The 17,859-nt window shown below is 59.0% G+C and overlaps 2 protein-coding genes across 3 annotated transcripts; both read right to left on the bottom strand.

Moving 5' to 3' along the window:
• Positions 1 to 223: 223 nt before the first annotated feature.
• On the bottom strand, positions 224 to 6,050 carry LOC308676651 (ufm1-specific protease 1-like). 2 transcript variants are annotated; one of them, XM_081342636.1, is made up of 2 exons: positions 5,968 to 6,050; positions 224 to 1,791 (listed from the first exon to the last, which is right to left on the bottom strand). In XM_081342636.1, the coding sequence occupies exon 2, from the start codon at positions 1,772 to 1,774 to the stop codon at positions 1,094 to 1,096; it is 681 nt and encodes a 226-aa protein (XP_081198762.1). In that variant the 5' UTR covers positions 1,775 to 1,791; positions 5,968 to 6,050; the 3' UTR covers positions 224 to 1,093. The 2 variants fall into 2 exon arrangements, with proteins under 2 accessions (XP_081198762.1, XP_081198763.1); XM_081342637.1 differs by lacking the exon at positions 5,968 to 6,050 and adding an exon at positions 5,109 to 5,312.
• A 1,074-nt stretch (positions 6,051 to 7,124) lies between these two features.
• LOC308676637 (solute carrier family 12 member 9-like) lies at positions 7,125 to 17,267 on the bottom strand. The gene is made up of 14 exons (XM_081342609.1): positions 17,045 to 17,267; positions 16,229 to 16,470; positions 15,943 to 16,077; positions 15,247 to 15,378; positions 14,828 to 15,118; positions 14,507 to 14,614; positions 14,304 to 14,415; positions 13,934 to 14,091; positions 13,756 to 13,838; positions 12,529 to 12,653; positions 12,183 to 12,375; positions 10,936 to 11,110; positions 10,593 to 10,739; positions 7,125 to 9,394 (listed from the first exon to the last, which is right to left on the bottom strand). Exons 2-14 carry the CDS (start codon positions 16,452 to 16,454, stop codon positions 8,490 to 8,492), a joined length of 2,790 nt encoding a protein of 929 aa, XP_081198735.1. The 5' UTR covers positions 16,455 to 16,470; positions 17,045 to 17,267; the 3' UTR covers positions 7,125 to 8,489.
• Positions 17,268 to 17,859: the final 592 nt, after the last annotated feature.

Raw genomic sequence — 17,859 nt, 5'->3', positions numbered from 1 at the left:
CCATTCGCAACAGAGATATATTGTGGAGTGGAAAAAATGGATTGATTACATCCAGAATAAATATGGGACTAAAAAGTTTCACTTAGCATTTGAATAAGTATTGATGTGATATTTATATTGCTTGTAGTCATTTTATAAGAGTTAAAGTGCGATAGATTTAATAGTTTATTGTTGTTTGCATATGGTAGATTATGATTGTTTTTACTTTTATACCTTGTATTTAGCTCTGGGAAGTCGGGGAGGGGGGAAGGGGAGGGAGGGAGGTGTTGGGGTGGGTTGGGAAGAGGGGAGGGGGTTGGGAGGGTTTTTTGTTTTGTTAAAGATAAAATGCACTGAAAAACTTTTCAAAAAAAAAAAAAAGAAACGTTTGTTACAGTTTCCACACCCTGCCAAGTTACCCACGCAAGGGTCTCCAACCGTGGCCACTTGGAAGACTTTGGACTTCAACTCCCAGAATTCCCCAGCCAGCTGTGTTATGTTGACAGCATTCCCACCAGCTATTAAGACAGTTACCCTGGTCCAAAAATTGCAACGAAGTCACCTGGCCGTATTTGTGCCTTGTCCTAACCCCTGCTGAATCCTGGTAAATCCTTGCTGGCTGGGGGATTCTGGGAGTTGAAGTCCACAAGTGGGCAGGACAGCCCGGCTCTGGCGACGAACCTCGTCTCAGGAGAGGCCCGCTGGGAGCACAGCTTCGGCACTAAAGAGCGATTAAACCACCAAACCAGCCAGCTCCATGTGGTACTAACCCTCCTCAAACCCCAGCCAGATTAAAATAAAGCCACTTTAGTCCTCTGATCTTTAGCGGAGCTGGCTGGGTGTGCGGGCCAGGGAGGGAAGGCCGGGCTCAGCCAGGCCCCAGCAATGATCTGGCAATGCCGCAGGCCTAGCAGTGGCTCCAGAGCTTGGGTGAGGGGCTTCAGCAACCCAAGGGCTGCCCAGGGCAGGAGCCCTTCTTGGCTGATGCAGGAGCTGCCGCCAAGGCTTCTCCTTCCACGTTGATGCCCCCAGCACGTGCCAAGCGTGTGATGCCCACCCACAGCCAGACCCTTGGAAGGGGCTCAAACTGCTGGTCCGCGTCGCGTGCCTGGCCTCAGGAAGGCCTCTTTTGCAGTGGGGGGGCCCCTTTGGCCCTGAACTGGGGCAAGCAGAGGTTGTAGAAGGAGGCCTCCTCAAAGGAGCCGAGCCCCCGCCAGGAGACCCACCGCTTGGCCTGGGCTTCCTGTCGGCTGAGCGAGCCTGCTGGACCGTAGTAGTGCGGATCCAGAGTGAGCAGGTGGTGTCCCTCGGGGCCGGAGCAGACCCCCAGCAACCCCTTGGAGGCGTGGTCCTGGCCTCCCCCCATCATCACGGGGCCCCCACCCCCCTGAAAGTGAGCATACAACGTCTCCAGCTCCCCTTCCAGGTCTCGGCCGAGGCGGACGTGGAGCAGCCTGCCCGGCACGTGGTAAAAATGATCGAGGCAGAGAGCAGCTTCCACGGTGCCGATCCAGTCCCGCGAGCCCGCGAAGGAGGGGGGCTTGTCCCCCATCTCCACCAGGGAATCCTGGATCTCCTTCAGGGAGGGAACCGGCCGGCCGGCGGCTGCTTCTCCCCCGGCTGCCGCCAGCCAGGAGCACATCATCTGCAGGGTACGGTAGCCGCAGCCCCACCCTCGGTCGTCCACACCGTCGCAGCCGTAGTGGTAGTGGCGGTAGGGCCCGGTCACGAGGGCCTGGCGATGCGGGCAGCCCGGAGGAGGAAGGCCCAGGTGGACGGCGGACAGCAACGCCATGCCCGGAGCTGGACGGCCTGAAAGATGAGAAGAGCAGACGTGTGGGGAGCGAAGCGGAGGAAGGGGTGGTGGCTGCTTCCAGTGCAGGCAGTCCTCAACTTACGACTTTCTGTAGCTAAGCGAGACAGTTGCTAAGTGAATCACTTCACTTGTTAACTTAGTCACACGGTCGTTAAGCGAATCTGCCTTCCCCATTGGCTTTCCTTGTCAGGAGGTGGCAAAAGGTGATCACGTGACCTTCGGACACAGCGACTGTCATAAACATGAGTCACTTGCCAAGCCCCTGCATTCTGATTGCAATGACCGGGGGGGGGGAGGGGCGGGGAAGGCTGCAAAGGTTGTTAACAGGTCACTGCCTGTATTTGTATTTCTACAGAATCTTATCACTGATTCACTGATCTCTACTACTGTTTTTGCTCTGCTGTTGGTTTACTACTGTTGTAAACCTGAACTGTGTATTGACCTCTGGACCGGTAAGAAGACTTTGTAGTTTGGATTACTCCTTGGACTGTTGCTATTGTTTATGACCTGGACTGTTTATTTTTGACTGTGCATTTTTTGTTCTTACACCACCTCAAAGTAAACTACTTTTTGTTTTTACAACTCAGTGTACTCTTGTGTGTGACTCTTACTGCTCTCAGTACCCTTCCTTGTCTGTGCAACTCTTTGGTAGCACAAGGAGACCTTTGCACAACAAATTCCCTAACAGGGACGTTTGCAGAGTTTTACTATGGTGCAACCAAAACCATCCCAAAGAAAAAGAAATGCAAGAAAGCAAAATGGCTGTCTGAGGAAGCTTTGCAAATAGCTGAGGAAAGGAGGGAAGCGAAAGGCAAGGGAGAAAAACATAGATATGCCCAATTGAATGCAGAATTCCAGAGAATAGCTAGAAGAGATAAGAATGCCTTCTTAAATGAACAGTGCAAAGAAATAGAAGAAAACAATAGAATAGGGAGGACCAGAGATCTTTTCAAGAAAATTGGAGAGATGAAGGGAACGTTCAATGCAAAAATGGGCATGATAAAGGACCAAAATGGCAGGGACCTAACAGAGGCAGAAGAGATTAAGAGGTGGCAAAATTACACAGAAGAACTATACAAGAATGAGCTTAACATCCCAGATAATCACAATGAGGTGGTCACTGACCTCGAGCCAGACATCCTAGAATGTGAAGTGAAGTGGGCCTTAGAAAAGCTGAGCAACAACAAAGCTAGTGGAGGTGACAGTATTCCAGCTGAGCTATTCAAAATCTTAAAAGACGATGCAGTAAAAGTGCTACACTCAATTTGCCAGCAAATTTGGAAAACTCAACAGTGGCCACAGGATTGGAAAAGATCAGTTTACATTCCAATTCCAAAGAAAGGCAGTGCCAAAGAATGTTCAAACTATCGCACCATTGCACTCATTTCTCATGCTAGTAAAGTTATGCTTAAAATCCTACAAGCTAGACTCCAGCAGTATGTGGATCGAGAACTACCAGAAGTACAGGCAGGATTTCGAAGAGGCAGAGGAACTAGAGATCAAATTGCCAACATACGCTGGATCATGGAAAAAGCTAGAGAGTTCCAGAAAAACATCTACTTCTGCTTCATTGACTATGCTAAAGCCTTTGATTGTGTGGATCATAACAAACTGTGGCAAGTTCTTAAAGAGATGGGAGTACCAGAACATCTTATTTGTCTCTTGAGAAACCTATATGCGGGCCAAGAAGCAACAGTGAGAACTGGACACGGAACCACTGATTGGTTCAAAATTGGGAAAGGAGTCCGGCAAGGCTGTATACTGTCGCCTTGCCTATTTAACTTATATGCAGAGCACATCATGAGAAAGGCAGGGCTAGATGAATCAAAAGTTGGAATTAAGATTGCTGGAAGAAATATCAACAACCTAAGATATGCAGATGATACCACTCTAATGGCAGAAAGTGAAGAGGAACTGAAGAGTCTCTTGTTGCGAGTGAAGAAGGAGAGTGCAAAAGTTGGGTTGAAACTAAACATTAAGAAAACTAAGATCATGGCATCCGGCCCTCTTAATTCCTGGCAAATAGATGGGGAAGAAATGGAGGTAGTGACAGATTTTATTTTCCTGGGCTCCAAGATCACTGCAGATGGGGACTGTAGTCAAGAAATTAAAAGACGCTTGCTCCTAGGGAGGAAAGCCATGGCAAATCTAGACAGCACACTAAAAAGCAGAGACATCACCCTGTCAACAAAAGTGCATATAGTCAAGGCTATGGTCTTCCCAGTTGCAATGTATGGCAGTGAAAGTTGGACCATAAGAAAGGCTGAGCGCAAAAGAATTGAGGCCTTTGAACTCTGGTGCTGGAGAAGACTCCTGCGAGTCCCTTGGACTGCAAGGCGATCAAACCGGTCAGTCCTAGAGGAGATCAACCCTGACTGCTCTTTAGAAGGCCAGATCCTGAAGCTAAAACTCAAATACTTTGGCCACCTAATGAGGAGGAAGGACTCACTGGAGAAGAGCCTAATGCTGGGAAAGATTGAGGGCAATAGAAGAAGGGGACGACAGAGAATGAGGTGGCTGGATGGAGTCACTGAAGCAGTAGGCGTGAGCTTAACTGGACTCCAGAAGATGGTAGAGGACAGGAAGGCCTGGAGGAACATTGTCCATAGGGTCGCGATGGGTCGGACACGACTTCGCAACTAACAACAACAACAACAACACTATGGTGCTGGAGAAGACTCCTACGAGTCCCTTGGACTGCAAGTCGATCAAACCGGTCAGTCCTAGAGGAGATCAACCCTGACTGCTCTTTAGAAGGCCAGATCCTGAAGCGGAAACTCAAATCCTTTGGCCACCTAATGAGAAGGAAGGACTCACTGGAGAAGAGCCTAATGCTGGGAAAGGTGGAGGGCAAGAGAAGAAGGGGACGACAGAGAATGAGGTGGCTGGATGGAGTCACTGAAGCAGGAGGCGTGAGCTTAAATGGACTCCAGAAGACGGTAGAGGACAGGAAGGCCTGGAGGAATATTGTCCATGGAGTTGCGACGGGTCTTCGCAACTAATAACAACAATCAGAAGTATGGCCAGCCACTCAGGAGTTACGCCAGGGGCAAGATGGGCGGCCAACATACTTTTGAAGGGTTCTGGAACAAAGGGGAATTATTTATTCTTAACTGTTGCTTTCCTGCTTTTCGTAATTGGCTTTTGCACCAGGGAAATCTCATGCAAGCGTGGGAAACGTGTGCATGGATGGGATGTACTGAAGGGGGGAACAAGGGAGTGTGCAGGAGTGATTGATGTCTTCCTTAGGATGCAACGGCTCCGTTGTCTGATTCTCATTGTCTAACAAACTTTATAAAGGCATGCTACCAACTTTCCAAGGTGTGCCACTTCTGGATGTAACTCTGCCTGCGTTCCAGCTTGTTGGCTGCCCAGCTGCTTAGTTTAATCAAATAAAGTGCTGCTTGATCAAGAAGTCTCCGCTTGGGTTATCTCATTGGACCGATATGGTATCTTGAGTTGACGTAAGGAACTAGGACCTTAGGCGTTAAAAATAAATAAAAAAGAAAAAGGTAAAGGTCAAGGTTCCCCCGCACAGGCGTGCTAGTCGTTTCCGACTCTAGGGGCCGGTGCTCATCTCCGTTTCAAAGCCGAAGAGCCAGCGCTTGTCCGAGGACGTCTCCGTGGTCATGTGGCCGGCATGACTAGACGCCAAAGGCGCACAGAACGCTGTTACCTTCCCACCGTAGCGGTCCCTATTTTTCTACTTGCATTTTTACGTGCTTTCGAACTGCTAGGTTGGCAGAAGCTGGGACGAGTAACAGGCGCTCACTCTGCTACGCGGCACTTGGGATTCGACCCGCCAAACTGCCGACCTTCTGACTGACAAGATCAGCGTCCTAACCCACTGAGCCATGCAAACCAGGATCAGGCTTGGCAGGGGGAGGGGCGCAGGGGCCTTTCCATGGCGGGGGGGGTTTAGGGGTGGAGAGACCCAACTCGTGCACCCCAAAGAAGAGCAGGGGGCCTCTCGAGGTTGTGTGTGTGTCTCTATTTCATTTGGGGGCTCAGGGCGCCTGCTCGCCCTCCAGACAGCTGGACTACAACTCCCATCACTCTCGGGGGCCCGGGATGATGGGAGGGGGAGTCAGGGCTTGGGGCGCGTCCGAAGAGGCGGCTCCTTCCTGCGGGTTGCCCGGCTGCTCCCTCCTCCCACCCCCGCCTGGACTCACCTGGGGAGCACACCTGCAGGCCGGAAGTGGGAGCTTCCGCCCGGCTAGGGAGACAGGGCTCGCGCTCCTAGAGAGGACGCGCTTCCGTTCTCCACCGGAAGTGAGAGCCGGCCATCTTGGGAGGGGCCAGCCCGAAAGGACGCGTGTCGTCCTCGTCGTCCCCCCCCCAGGCCCGTCCTTTGCACCCACTGGGGCGTGGCCTCCTTCCGCGAATGAACACCTGCGCTCGGACAGCCACGCCTTGCTTGGGAGCGCCGCTCTGTACATTGGGCCTCTATGGCCAAAGCAATCTGGCGGAGGGGCTAGTTACGAAAGAGAAGAGCGACGCTCTAGGCACTTGGCGGTTGAACTTCCGGGGTCCTTCGGGGCTGCCCCTTCCAACTCTTTAGGACTCGAGGTCCCATAATTCCCCGACAGCAGGCCCTTCGACCTCCACCCGTCGCCTGATTTACGCAGGGCCCTACGGGGTTTTTCAACCTCGGCAGCTTTAAGAAAAGAACAATCCGTTAAGACAGGGATAGGCTACCTGGGCTCTTTTATGACTCAAGGACTCCAACTCCCAGAATTCCTGCGCCAGCCACTCTGACTCAGGAATTCTGGGAGTTGGAGTCCACGAGTCATAAAAGAGCCGAGGTTGCCTACCCTGCGTTAAGAAAGGTGGGCTTCCCAGAATTCCCCAGCCGGCGAGGATTCTGGGAGCTGAAGTCCGCCCGCTCGGAAGCTGCCAAGCCTCAAAAGGGGCATTTCGAGTTCGCCTACGAAGCTCCGGCTCCGCGGTCCGGCAGCCTAGCCTCCCCCACGCGCTTCCCGCCCGCCCAGCCGGCCGTCGGAGGGGAGCCCAGACGCGAGCCGCTCCTTGCAGCGCCGCCGCCCCGCGCGGAACCCGGGCTCGGACCAGGACCGGCTCCAGCGCCGCAGCCTCTCCGCTCTCGCCGGCGCTCCTGTCGGGATCCCGCCGCGGAGCGCCGCTTCCCCTGGGGGCTCAGTCCGCTGCCTCTCCCGGAAAGCTCTGCCCGGCGGGAGAGCCGCGCCAGTGTCCCCCCGCGGAGGGAAGGGACCCCCGGTCATGGGGGGGGGAAAGGAGACGGGGGCGCTTCCCCGAAACCTCGGCAGGCTCAGCCCAGGCGGGGCTGGAGGTGGGGAGGGTGGGGAAGGGAGCTCGCCTCCCCTCCGTAGCAGCCAGTCCGGGAAGATCGCGGAGGTGCCGCCCGGCCGCTGCCCTCGGTCCGTTGTGCTCGCCCGGCCTTGGCTGAGCAGGGACTCCCGGGGGAAGGCACGCAAACGCCGCAGCCTGAAGGCAAAGACGCTCGGCTCCTGCAAGTTTCGCTTTTATTGCCCGGCTTTGTTCCGCGGAGCAGCTGCTCCCCCTTTCCAACCCCGCGCCCCCTTTTCCCAGCCCCCCTCCCCCCCCCCCCGCCGGAGAGGCAGCTTCATCTGCGGTGGGTTAGTGGTTAGTAGAAGCACCTTTCGCAGGAGAGAAGTAAAAACCCTCTTTTTGTTAAGTGCTTGTCATTTCTAATCAGCTGCTAAGCTAATGGCTTGGCGGAGACCCCCTCCCAGGAGCTTTCATCCTGGCTTGCCACGGGGGAGGGGGAGAATTGGGGTGGCCCCCAGCAGCCTGTTCTGCTCCAGCGGAAGGAAAGGCTGTTGAAAAGGAGGAAGGCTACGCTGGAAGAAGCAACTCCGGATGGCCAGGCTCGCTCAAAGGACGAAGGCCTCTGGAAGGGTTTGTTCCAACCATTTGGGGCCCAAAACCAGATGCGCGAGCCAGACAGAGCTGTCCTGGATTCAAAACACACACACACCCCTGCAGAAAGAACCCATTTCGAACTCAAATCGGAAGCTTCACAGAATGTTCCTCATCCGAACGGTGTTCGCAATGACACCAAATGCACTTCTTGGTACGCTGCACTGCAAATCCCATCGTCCTTGTCAACAGTTAGCTATCCTTGAGGGGCCCGTGATGGGACTTGTAATTCCACACACGGGGGGGGGGGGGGAACAGGCTTGGTCAAGCCAGCGCAGAGTCCCGGCTGAGGAGGAGGAGAAGGTCACCTTGAAGTCCAACAAGGGCCTGTCCCAGATGTTTCGTTTGGCAAATATCCGCGCCCACTTACTTCCAACAGGGAGGGAGGCCACCCCCTCTGCCTTCTGCACCAGGAAATGGATGAGGAAAGTGCTTCCGGCTCTGGAGATTTGTGGGAGTGCTCAGAAGAAGCCCTGGTGCCCAGGGAGATCTCTCACTGGGACCCTCAGTCCCACCGAGATGGTCCCATGAAAGTTGTCCTCAAATAGTGGAAGACATCTGTGTCCTGGAGAGCGCAGTCCTTGGTCCTCCTCCCTCCCCATTTCAGCAGCCCTTCTCCGCTGCCCCAGATGTACCCTTCCCCCCCACATGTCTTCAGCAAAGCTGTGCTCAGCACGGCCTCCTCGTTTCTCCAGAGACAAAGGCACGTTTTGTTCGTTGAGGACAAGGCGTTGGGGTTGCTGCTGGCCACGAATGCATGCCTGCTGCTGGCCACTTACAGTTCGGTGCAGGTGACGGGGGTCAGCCCGTGGATCAGCAGGGTTGGCCCCAGGCCAGTGGTGAGGATCTCCAGCTGCTCCAGGTAGCGCTCATACTGAGAGGTGTCTGCAGGAGGCCGCGGCAGGTAGAGGAAGCGCACGGCCGCCTGACCAGCTTGCTTCAGCAGAAGCTCGTTGACCGAAGCCAAGTACTCGTCCGTCACGCGGAACGGGGCTGCGTTCAGGAACGTCTCCCCCAAGAGCTTCTCTGGGTTGGGAGGACCGGGAGGGCCCTGAACCTCGGCAGGGCTCGGCCTCCCGGTCCCCGCAGGCTGTGGGTGGCTCTGGAAGGCGACCACCTGGTCCCAGGTCACGATCTTGATGGTGGCCTTAATCCGCAACTTGGTCAGCAGCTCCCGCAGCTTCTCCTCCTTGCTCACCCAGCCCAGGTCGCCCGACTCCACGCAGAGGAAGATGCGCAGCCGGGCGCCTTTCCAGGAGCTGACCATGGTGAGGATGCAGGCCATCTGGAGCAGGAAGAGGCTGCAGATGTCCACGTAGGTGGGTGTGTTGGGGCGCAGGAGGTTGAGGGGCCAGACGTCAATGTAGCGGCCCTCCAGGCGCTTCTTGGAAGCCGAGGAGGAGAGCAGGTCCTTGTCCAGCAGGTGGAAGTAGCGGGCCAGGCAGACGTTCTTGTGCATCTTCACCGCGTCCGAGATGATGGCCACGTACTCGGAGGGCCTCAGAGCCCGCTGGTTGGCCGTGACCCGCACGGGGGGAAAGTGGGCCTGCAGGGCTGCCAGGTCCACCCCGAACTCGTCGTTCTCCTTGGCTTGACTGAAGGCCGGGTCCTGCAGGAAGTAATCTTCAGGGACGCAGTCGTCGTAGAAACCCAGGACCAGCGTATTGGGCTTCATCCCACCTGCAGACAAGGAAGCGCACGGACCACGTCAATGCAGATGGTCTGGCCAGGTTCAGCAAGGGGGAGAACAGCTGGCCTCCCCCAGGCAGATCAAGACCCAGCACACCGACCGTGGTTTATATTCCAGTGTCCCCTGGGAAAACAACCGCCCCCCAATATTTTGTTCTATGGGATGAGGGCAACCTGACTTAGTGGGACAAAAGGCTCCAGAGGGGAGCCTTCCCACCACGTCAGCAGAGGGGGCTTCCCTGTGTGCTGAGCAACTTTGTCTCCTTCTGGAGGTCCTCAGAATGGCTACCAAATGAAGTCCAAGCAGCCTTCCTGTGGCAGAGTTTGGCCTGGTGGTGAAGGCGCTGGTTTAAAAACCAGGAGACAGCGAGTTCTAGTCCAGCCTTGGGAACAAAAGCTAGTTGGGTGACCAGGCAAATCACCAGGAGACTGGGAATTCTAATGCCATCTTAAGCCTGAAAGCCTTAAGGTGTTGGCTTAAAAACTAGGAGACGGTGAGTTCTAGTCCTGCCTTAGGCTGGGTGACTTTAGTTCAATAACCAGGAGATTTTGAGTTCTAGTCCAACCTTAGGCACAAAAGCTAGCTGGGTGAACAGGCAAATCACCAGGAGACTGGGAATTCTAGGGCTGCCTTAACAACTAGGAGATGGTGAGTTCTAGTTCAGCCTTAGGCACAAAAAATGTCTGGGTGACTTTGGGCCAATCACCAGGAGACGGTGAGTTTTAGTCCCGCCTTGATATGAAAGCCAGCTGGGAAACTTTGGGGCCAGTCCCTCCCTCTCGGCCCAACCCACCTCACAGGGTTGTTGTTGTGGAAAAGATAGGATAGAAGGAGGAACATCAGGTATGTTTGCCATCTTGGGTCATTCTTAAATATAATAAAGGCAGGACACAAATGACTAAATAAATAGATTTGCTTGGTTTGATTTCCCAAAACATCTGGCCGCTCTGTTGATGGGAGGGGGCAGGGCCACCCTGGGGGGGGCCACAGGGTGGGACCTCAAGGGGCCCCTGGCTCCTTTTAGGCTCATTTTCTTGGCACGCGCTCCATCCTTAGGGGCTGCAAGGGGCCAGCCTCAACCCCAAGGGGCTACCAAGTGTCAGACTCCTTAACACCGAGGGGGGGTCTCTCCTCTCCTGGCACCACAAACCCTCCGGCACCCCCCCTGCAGCCCCCCGGGCCCCTCACCCAGGCCAGTGATCCGGAGCAGGTGCTGCGTCCCCTGCCGGACGGAGGGAGACAAGGTCAGATCCACAAAGGCCTTGATGCTCAATTTGTCCACCAGGCTGAGCCAGAAGTTGTAGTGAGCCTGGATGGGGTCCGAGGGCATCGTGTCTGCGGGAGAAGCAGCGAAGGTGGCATCGCCAAGGGCCCCTGGCAGGGCGGGCGCAGGGGTCAAGAAACGCCCCCCCCCGAAGCTGTGCCACGCTTCTGGGGTTCGGCCTCTCTCTGAGCCCTGCCCCACAGACCCCAGGCCACGTGGCGTCCCACGGAAGAAGGGCACCCCCCCTGCCCCAACCCCTGCCCCTACCCAGGTCCCCGATCTCCACGTGGCCCAAGACGAAGAGCCCCCCTTTCTTCAGGTGGTTGATGAAGCGCATCAGCTGGGATCCACCCCGGGGGTTGGCCACCATCAGCAGGATCTGCGGCCGCCAGAATTTGACGTGGTCCTTCCGGATGTCAAGCAGCAACAGGTACTTCCGGACCTTTGGGGGGGGAGAGGAGGAGGATCAAGAGGGGAAGAGACCCCCCCGTTAGTCCCACCAGAGACATCTTCCCCTCGTCTACCTGCTGCCTTCTTCTCTACAGGTGGTCCTCGACTTACGGCCACAACCGAGTCCAAAACTTTTGTTGCCAAGCGAGACATTTGTTAAGTGAGTTTTGACCCGTTTTATGTTGCTAAGTGAATCACCGCAGGTGTTAAGTTAGCAACTCGGTCGTTAAGTGAATCCGGCTTCCCCCCCCCTTGACTTTGCTTGTCAGAAGATCGTAAAAGGGGATTACGCGACCCTTCTGGGGCACTGAGACCGTCATAAATACGAGTCAGTGGCCGAGCGTCTGGATTTTGATCACGGGGACGCTGCAACAGTCGTAAGTATGAAAAATGTCAGAAGTCGCTTTTTCCCCAGTGCCGTCGTAGTTTTGAACGGTCACTAAACAGGGGGGGGAGCTGTCGTTTGGACCGAGCAGATCCTGCCCTGCGTCGCTCCCGCCTTGTGCATTGCAGGCAGTCCTCCACTTACAGCCCTTCATTTAGTGACCGCTCAAAATGACAACCGTACGGAAAAGAGATGGGCCGCGGCGGTTGCGGCGTCCCCCAGGGGTCACGTGGGGATCCAGATTTGGGGCCCTGGCAGCCAGCACGGACTGAGGGCGGCTCCAGCTTCCTGGGATCAGGTGATCTCCCTTTGTTTGACTTTCCCCGGGGAAGCAAGATTTGATTTATGACCCTTTTTGATTCACTTAACAACCGTGGGGGGAAAGTCCGCAGCACCAGGCACGACTAGGGCCTTGCTGAGCCACGGAGGCTCCAGTCCCAACTGTTGTATGTTGAGGACGACCCCTACTTGCCTCGGAGACCCCCACGGTGCCCCCTTCCCCAACCCGCGTGGATCCGCACGGCCCCTTCCTCAGACCGGAGCCCTCGTCCCACTAACCCAGCGCAGAGCCAGTCAGCCTCTTCCGCCCGGGACCCCCAAGACCCTCCGTGTCTCATGGCCCCTTTGGGAGAGGTTGCCCCTGCCCCCCCCAGCGCCTCCCGCACGCTCTGCGCCGCACCTGGTGGAAGATGAGTGCCTGGCTGATGTAGCCCCAGGAAGAGGCGGCCGAGCGCAGGTGGATGAAGCCCAACAGGAGAAGCATCAGTCCCAGGCTGCCCGAGGCCCCCGCTGGGCTGATCAGGAACATCATCACCAGGCAGGAGAGGATGCCAAGCAGGCAGGTGTGCCAGGAGAAGAGCTGGAAGGTGGGCCTGCCGGGGGAGAGGGCGAGCGAGCGAGTGGGAGGTGGCTGGCACGGCCCCTCCCTCCCCATCCCTTCTGGGGCTCGAGGGCACCGCCGGACCCACAGACACCCCCACGCCCCGGCGTGCCCTCCCCCTCCCCTCTTGGGAAGCTGCACCCACCGGAAGTTGGGCGCCGAGGCCCACTCCAGCGCCAGGCAGGCCAGGTCCACGGCGGCGTAGGCGACCAGATAGAAGACGGTCACGATGCCGGCAATGGTGTTGAGTTTCCCGACCAGGAGCACCAGCTGGGGAAGGCAGGAGTCCTTAAAAGGGGGGGGAGAAACCCCCCCCACCTTCCGTCCGTGACCCCGGGCTCTCCGGCGCCCCCTGGCCCAGATCACCTGCTGAAGGCCCGGAGGGGGCCAGCCCTTTTGAGCCAGGAACGGGACAAGCCATCCGCCATGTTGTCGGCCTGCATAATTAGGGTCTCTTCTGCCCAATGATGCTCCTCTGAGGACCCCCAGAGTCACCCCAGGTGGGCCAGGGGAGGGAGGGGTGTGGGGGAAGGCAGTCTGGGGTCCCAGGAGGGAGGGGCGGCCTTCCGGAGGCCAAAGAGCAGGAAGAGGACCTCGGCTCTTTTATGGCTTGTGGACTTCAACTCCCAGAATTCCTGAGTCAGCATTCTGGGAGTTGAAGTCCATGAGTCATAAAAGAGCCAAGGTTGCCTACCCCTCTTGTCCCACCAGGATGCAGGAAGTTGCTTTAGTCTGCGCACAGGCAGTCCTCGGCTTACAACGGCCCATTTAGTGACCGCTCAGTTACAACGGCACTGAACACAGGGGCTTGGGGTCATTTCTCACCCTTAAGGCCACTGCAGCATCCCCCCCCCACCTCACATGGTCATCTGATGAAAACTTGGATGCTTAGCCACCAACACGAGGGTTTTTTGGGGGGAGGGTATGTCCCGGGGTAGGGGTGTCATGTGATCCCCTTCAGCGACCTCCTGACCAGGAAATTCAATGGGGGGAAAGCCGGAATCACTTGTTGCTGGCTTAACAACCGCAGTGTTTTATTTCACGACGGTGGCGAGGAAAGTTGCAAAGCGGCAGTTAACCAATGTTTCGCTTAGCAACGGAAAATTGGGGCTCCGTTATAGCCGTAAGTCAAGGACTGCCTGTATGGACCGGGGGTCTCCAATCGTGGCCGCTTTAAGACTGGTGGACTTCAACTCCCAGAATTCCCCCACCAGTGGTCAAGATCACTTACGCTGGCTGGGGAATTCTGGGAGTTGAAGTCCACCAGTCTTAAAGGGGCCACGATTGGAGACCCCAGCTACCGGAGGAGCCCCAGAGATGCCTCCCTCCACCTGCGGTCCTTGGTCCCCAGGGCCTGGGGGGGAGGTGTTACCTGCGCGAGGCCCCAGGTGTAGAGGACGGCCACCCAGGGGTTGCCCCCTCGGGAGACGATCTTGGCCGGAGCCAGGACAGGCCCTGCAGAGAGAGAAAGATGCAGCGCTGGACCTCCTGGCCAGGCGGAGGAGGGCAGGGCTGGCGGAGGGGCTCGGCAGGCAGGGGGCTTCGCTCACCAAAGAGGTCGTCCTTCGCCAGGGCGTGAAGGATGCGGGAAGCGCCAATCAGGTTGCTCATGGAGGCCGAGAGGGAGGCGGAGTAGATGCCCATCAGCACGAAGGGAGGCCAGACGTTGATGGACCGGAAGAAGCCGTAGTCGCCCTTCAGGAGGGCCCTGGGGGAGGCCAAGGGGGGGCGTCAGTCTCCCCCCTGCCAGCAGGCCTCCACCTGACAAGCCCCTCCCTGGAGGCATGCCCCCCCCTTCATGCCCGACGTCTGCCCCCCCCATGCCAGCCTCGAGTCCAGGAAGTGCCCAGCTGAGGGGGAGGACGGGAGGCTGGCGACCTGCTGCGGGGGTCCCTCTCTGGGCCCCCCGCAGCCCCTCACCTCTCGCAGGTGAAGCTGGTCATGAAAAAGAGGAAGAAATAGATGACGAAGGTGTACAGCACGGCCACAATCGTCCCCTTGGGGATGGAGGCGCTGGCGTTCTTCAGCTCCCCTGCAAGGATCGAGGGGGTTAACCATCCCGCCTCCCCACGGAAGCTCTCCTAGGACCCCCGAGACCCTCCCCAGGGCCCCCCAGGCCTCACCTGACATGTTGGAGCCGGCCATGATGCCGGTGCAGCCATTGAACATCACGGCAAAGACGGTGGCGAAAGACATCAGGTTATTGGTAGTGTAGTCCTGTGAGTACATGGCTGGTGGGGGGAAGATCCAGGTCATCCCAGGAGGGGGGCATGGCTGCCTCCACCCCACCGCTGCATATAGTCCTCCGTTCTCCTCCCCGCCCCAGGGCTTTTCAACTTGGCCAACGGTCAGCTGCCAGAGGCCCTCCACCCCCCCAGGAAACGCCAGGGCTGAACGCCAGCACTTGCCCCCCCCTCCTGGCCAAGCGGGCGAAGCGCCCCTACCATACATGTTGTCCCTGAGGGTGGAGATGTTGAAGCCCGTGAAGGAGGCGTTGAAGGTCTGGTTGTCTCCATGGGAGACGGTGATGAGCCGAGGGGAGACGGTGAAGAAGCTGACGAAGATGGTGACCAGCACCAGGTTGACCAGCAGGAAGATGAAGAAGGCTGCCCGGGAGTAGATGTGGGCACCCACCAGGCAGACCAGCAGGCAGAGCAACAGCACCAGCGAGCTGTAGACGAAGCTGTACAGGTAGCCCTGCGGGAGCGTCTTACTGCCTGGCGGGTCGGATCCATCTGGGCCGGGAGGAGGAAGAGGGAGGGGCGATTCAGGGGGCCATTCGCACCCGTGTCTAGAGCAGAGCAGGGTGGGCAAGTGGCCCTTGCTCTGCAACCCAGCCCCCGGGGTCCGGCTCGAGGCCCACCTGCGCCGAAGACGTCCAGAATGGCTTCCACCAGCCCCAGGACATAGACGCCGCAGGCACAGACGTTGGCCAGGTAGAACATCAGGCCGATGCTCCCCCCGAACTCGGGGCCCAGAGTCCGGCTGATCATGACTGGGGAGGGGGGGGAGTTAAGGCAAAGCTTCCATAAAAACAGAAGGAACACCCCCCCCACACACCGCCCTTGCGAGGGAGCCCAACGGCCGCCCCGCAGAGGCAGAGCTGGAGGTGCCTGATGGCGGGGGGGGGGGTGTCTCTCGCTCAGGCCGGACTTTTGGGGGGCTTGGCTGGTGAGCCTGGAGAGCCCCGCCCGTCCTCACCACCTGGGCTGTCCCCCCTCCCCCCTTGCAGCTTGTAGGGTCTTCGAGAAGCAGTCTCCCTCCCTGGGTGAGATGCTAAAGCCCTGCATCAGAGGCGGGGGGGGGGGCACAGCCGTGGCGTGTCCCCTTCCTTCTTCCAAAGGATCAGGAGCCCCATCTCTGCCTCTGCGGGGTCTGGGGAGGGCAGGGCCCACACCCTGGCTGGGCTTTGGAGGGGCAGCGTCCAGGTGACCTCGGATGACCTGGAGGAGCTGAGCAGGGCTGCCCCCTGCAGGCAGACCAGATTTCTGCCGTCTGGAGCCTGGACGGCCTCCTTCCAGGACCCCAATCTCCGGGAGACCCCAGCCCCAAAGGATACAGTAGGCGCCCCCAGCCTGGACGGCCCCGTTGGTGGAGATGGCGCACACGGAGAGCACCGTCAGGGAGATGATCAGATAGGCCACCACCAGCATCAGGAGCGACTGCAGGAACCCGGCGTGGCCCACCACAAACCCTGGGGAGGGGGCGGGGGGGAGGGGTGAGCGCTGGGCTCCTCCCCCTGCTGGGAAACCTGGCTCCCCCCCCCCCGCCTCCCTGTCCCGGACCCGCTTGGCCGGAGGGTCCGGAGCCCCCCAGCCGCCGGGGCGGGGGGGGTCCCCACGTACCGACTCGCATGAAGACCACGATGCTGAACATGGAGAGGACGGTGGGCACGATCACCCCGAAGAAGGTGGAGAGCTGCCGGGCCGGGTCGGGGCCGCCGCCGCCGCTCCCGCCGGAGCCCGAGCCCACCACCAGGGGCGCCTCTTCCTGGGCGACCCCCGCCATCTCCGCGTCCCCCGAGAGCCGAGAGAGGCGGCCGCTGAGCAGCGGGGAGCTCTCCGTGGACATGGCCCGGGCCGCTTAGCTGGGGGGGGAGGGGGCGATGAGAGGCTGCCGCAGAGCCCCCCCCCCCCGCCTTCCTCGTCCCCCTCCTCCCAGTCCGGCGCAGCAGGCAGGAAGCCGACTTCCGGGAGGGAGGGAGGGGCTGCCCGCCCGGCGCCGCTGCTGCCTGGAGCTTCCGCGTCCAGGGAGAGTCTACCTGGGGGCAGCCACCGCCGCCACCGGGTGGGGGGGGAAAGGGGTGGTCTCCTGGCGCCCCCTTCCGGCCCATCAAGAGGGCGCCGCTAGCGCCAAGTTGCCCGGCGGGGCAGTCGGGGGGGCAACGGGGGTCCTCGGGGGGCGCCTCGCCGGTGGGGATGGAGCGGGGCGAGCAGCGCGGAGGAGGCGGCGGGGCTGTTTCTGCCGCCCGGATGGGGGAGCGGCTGGGGGGGCCCGTGGCCGAGCAGCTGAGCGCCCCAAGCGGGGAGGGGGGAGGGGTCCCTCCGGGAAAGCCGGGCGAGAGGAGGAGGAGGAGGGGGGGTGCGGCGGGCCCTCCGGGGGCGAAGACCGGCTCCGAGAGCCCCCCGCCCGCTTCTCCGCACCCGGCGCCCCGCACCCACCTGGCTCCGGGCTGCGCGGCGGCTCCGGGATGCCGGTCACGGGCTCTGCATGTGACCGGGCCGGCCGGGCCCTGGCCGCGGGGCTGCATCCTCCTCCGTGAGCTCAGATCCTGCCGGGCGGGGCGGGGCGGGGCGGGGGCGGCGCCGGGGGAGGGAGGGGGGGAGGGGGCTCCCGGGGCGTCCTCCGCAGCGCCCGCCAGGCGGGGGCAGAACTGGGGAGCCCCTCTCGGCGCCCCAACTCTGGAGCGGCTGCTTCGGGCTGGGGGGAAATTAGGGGGCTCCTCCGAGAGAAGGTCCGCCCGCCCCGCTCGGAAACGCTACCCGCCTGCGGGGGGGGGAGGGGGGTCTTCTCGGACCGCAGTTGCAGCGCGGGGGGAGGGTCCCACCTTTCCTGCCCCCTGCGCGGTGGTGATTCTTCCCAACAGGTGGAAAGAAGTTGGGGACATCCCCCCCCCAACTTTCCTTTTTGCTTGTGGCTCCTGGGAAGGCGATGGGCGAATCGCAATCCCCCCTCCCCAATCGCTGCCATCCTAAACTATGATTCGTTGATCGTAATTTGTTTTAAGTGTCCCGATGGCCGAAGGCCTCTGGCTCGTTTGCCCTCCGGCACCCGGAAAGCAGAACGGGGAATAAGGGGGAGGGGGCTGGGACAGTTGCAGGTGAAAATCCAGTGAAAAGACAGTCAAGGCTACACCTTACCAAGGGCTGGCTTTTGCAGGTATTTGTGTGTGTGTCTGTCTGTCTGTCTGTCTGTCTCTCCTGGCACCCTGGGAGGGGTATGAGGCTTAGAGATCCGGATCCAGCAGTGGGGTGTC

Source organism: Vipera berus (genome assembly GCF_964194415.1).
Source record: "Vipera berus genome assembly, chromosome: W".
Classification (NCBI taxonomy): Eukaryota; Metazoa; Chordata; class Lepidosauria; order Squamata; family Viperidae; genus Vipera; species Vipera berus.
Note: the sequence above shows the minus strand (reverse complement) of the source record. Positions and strands in the feature narration are given on the sequence as shown.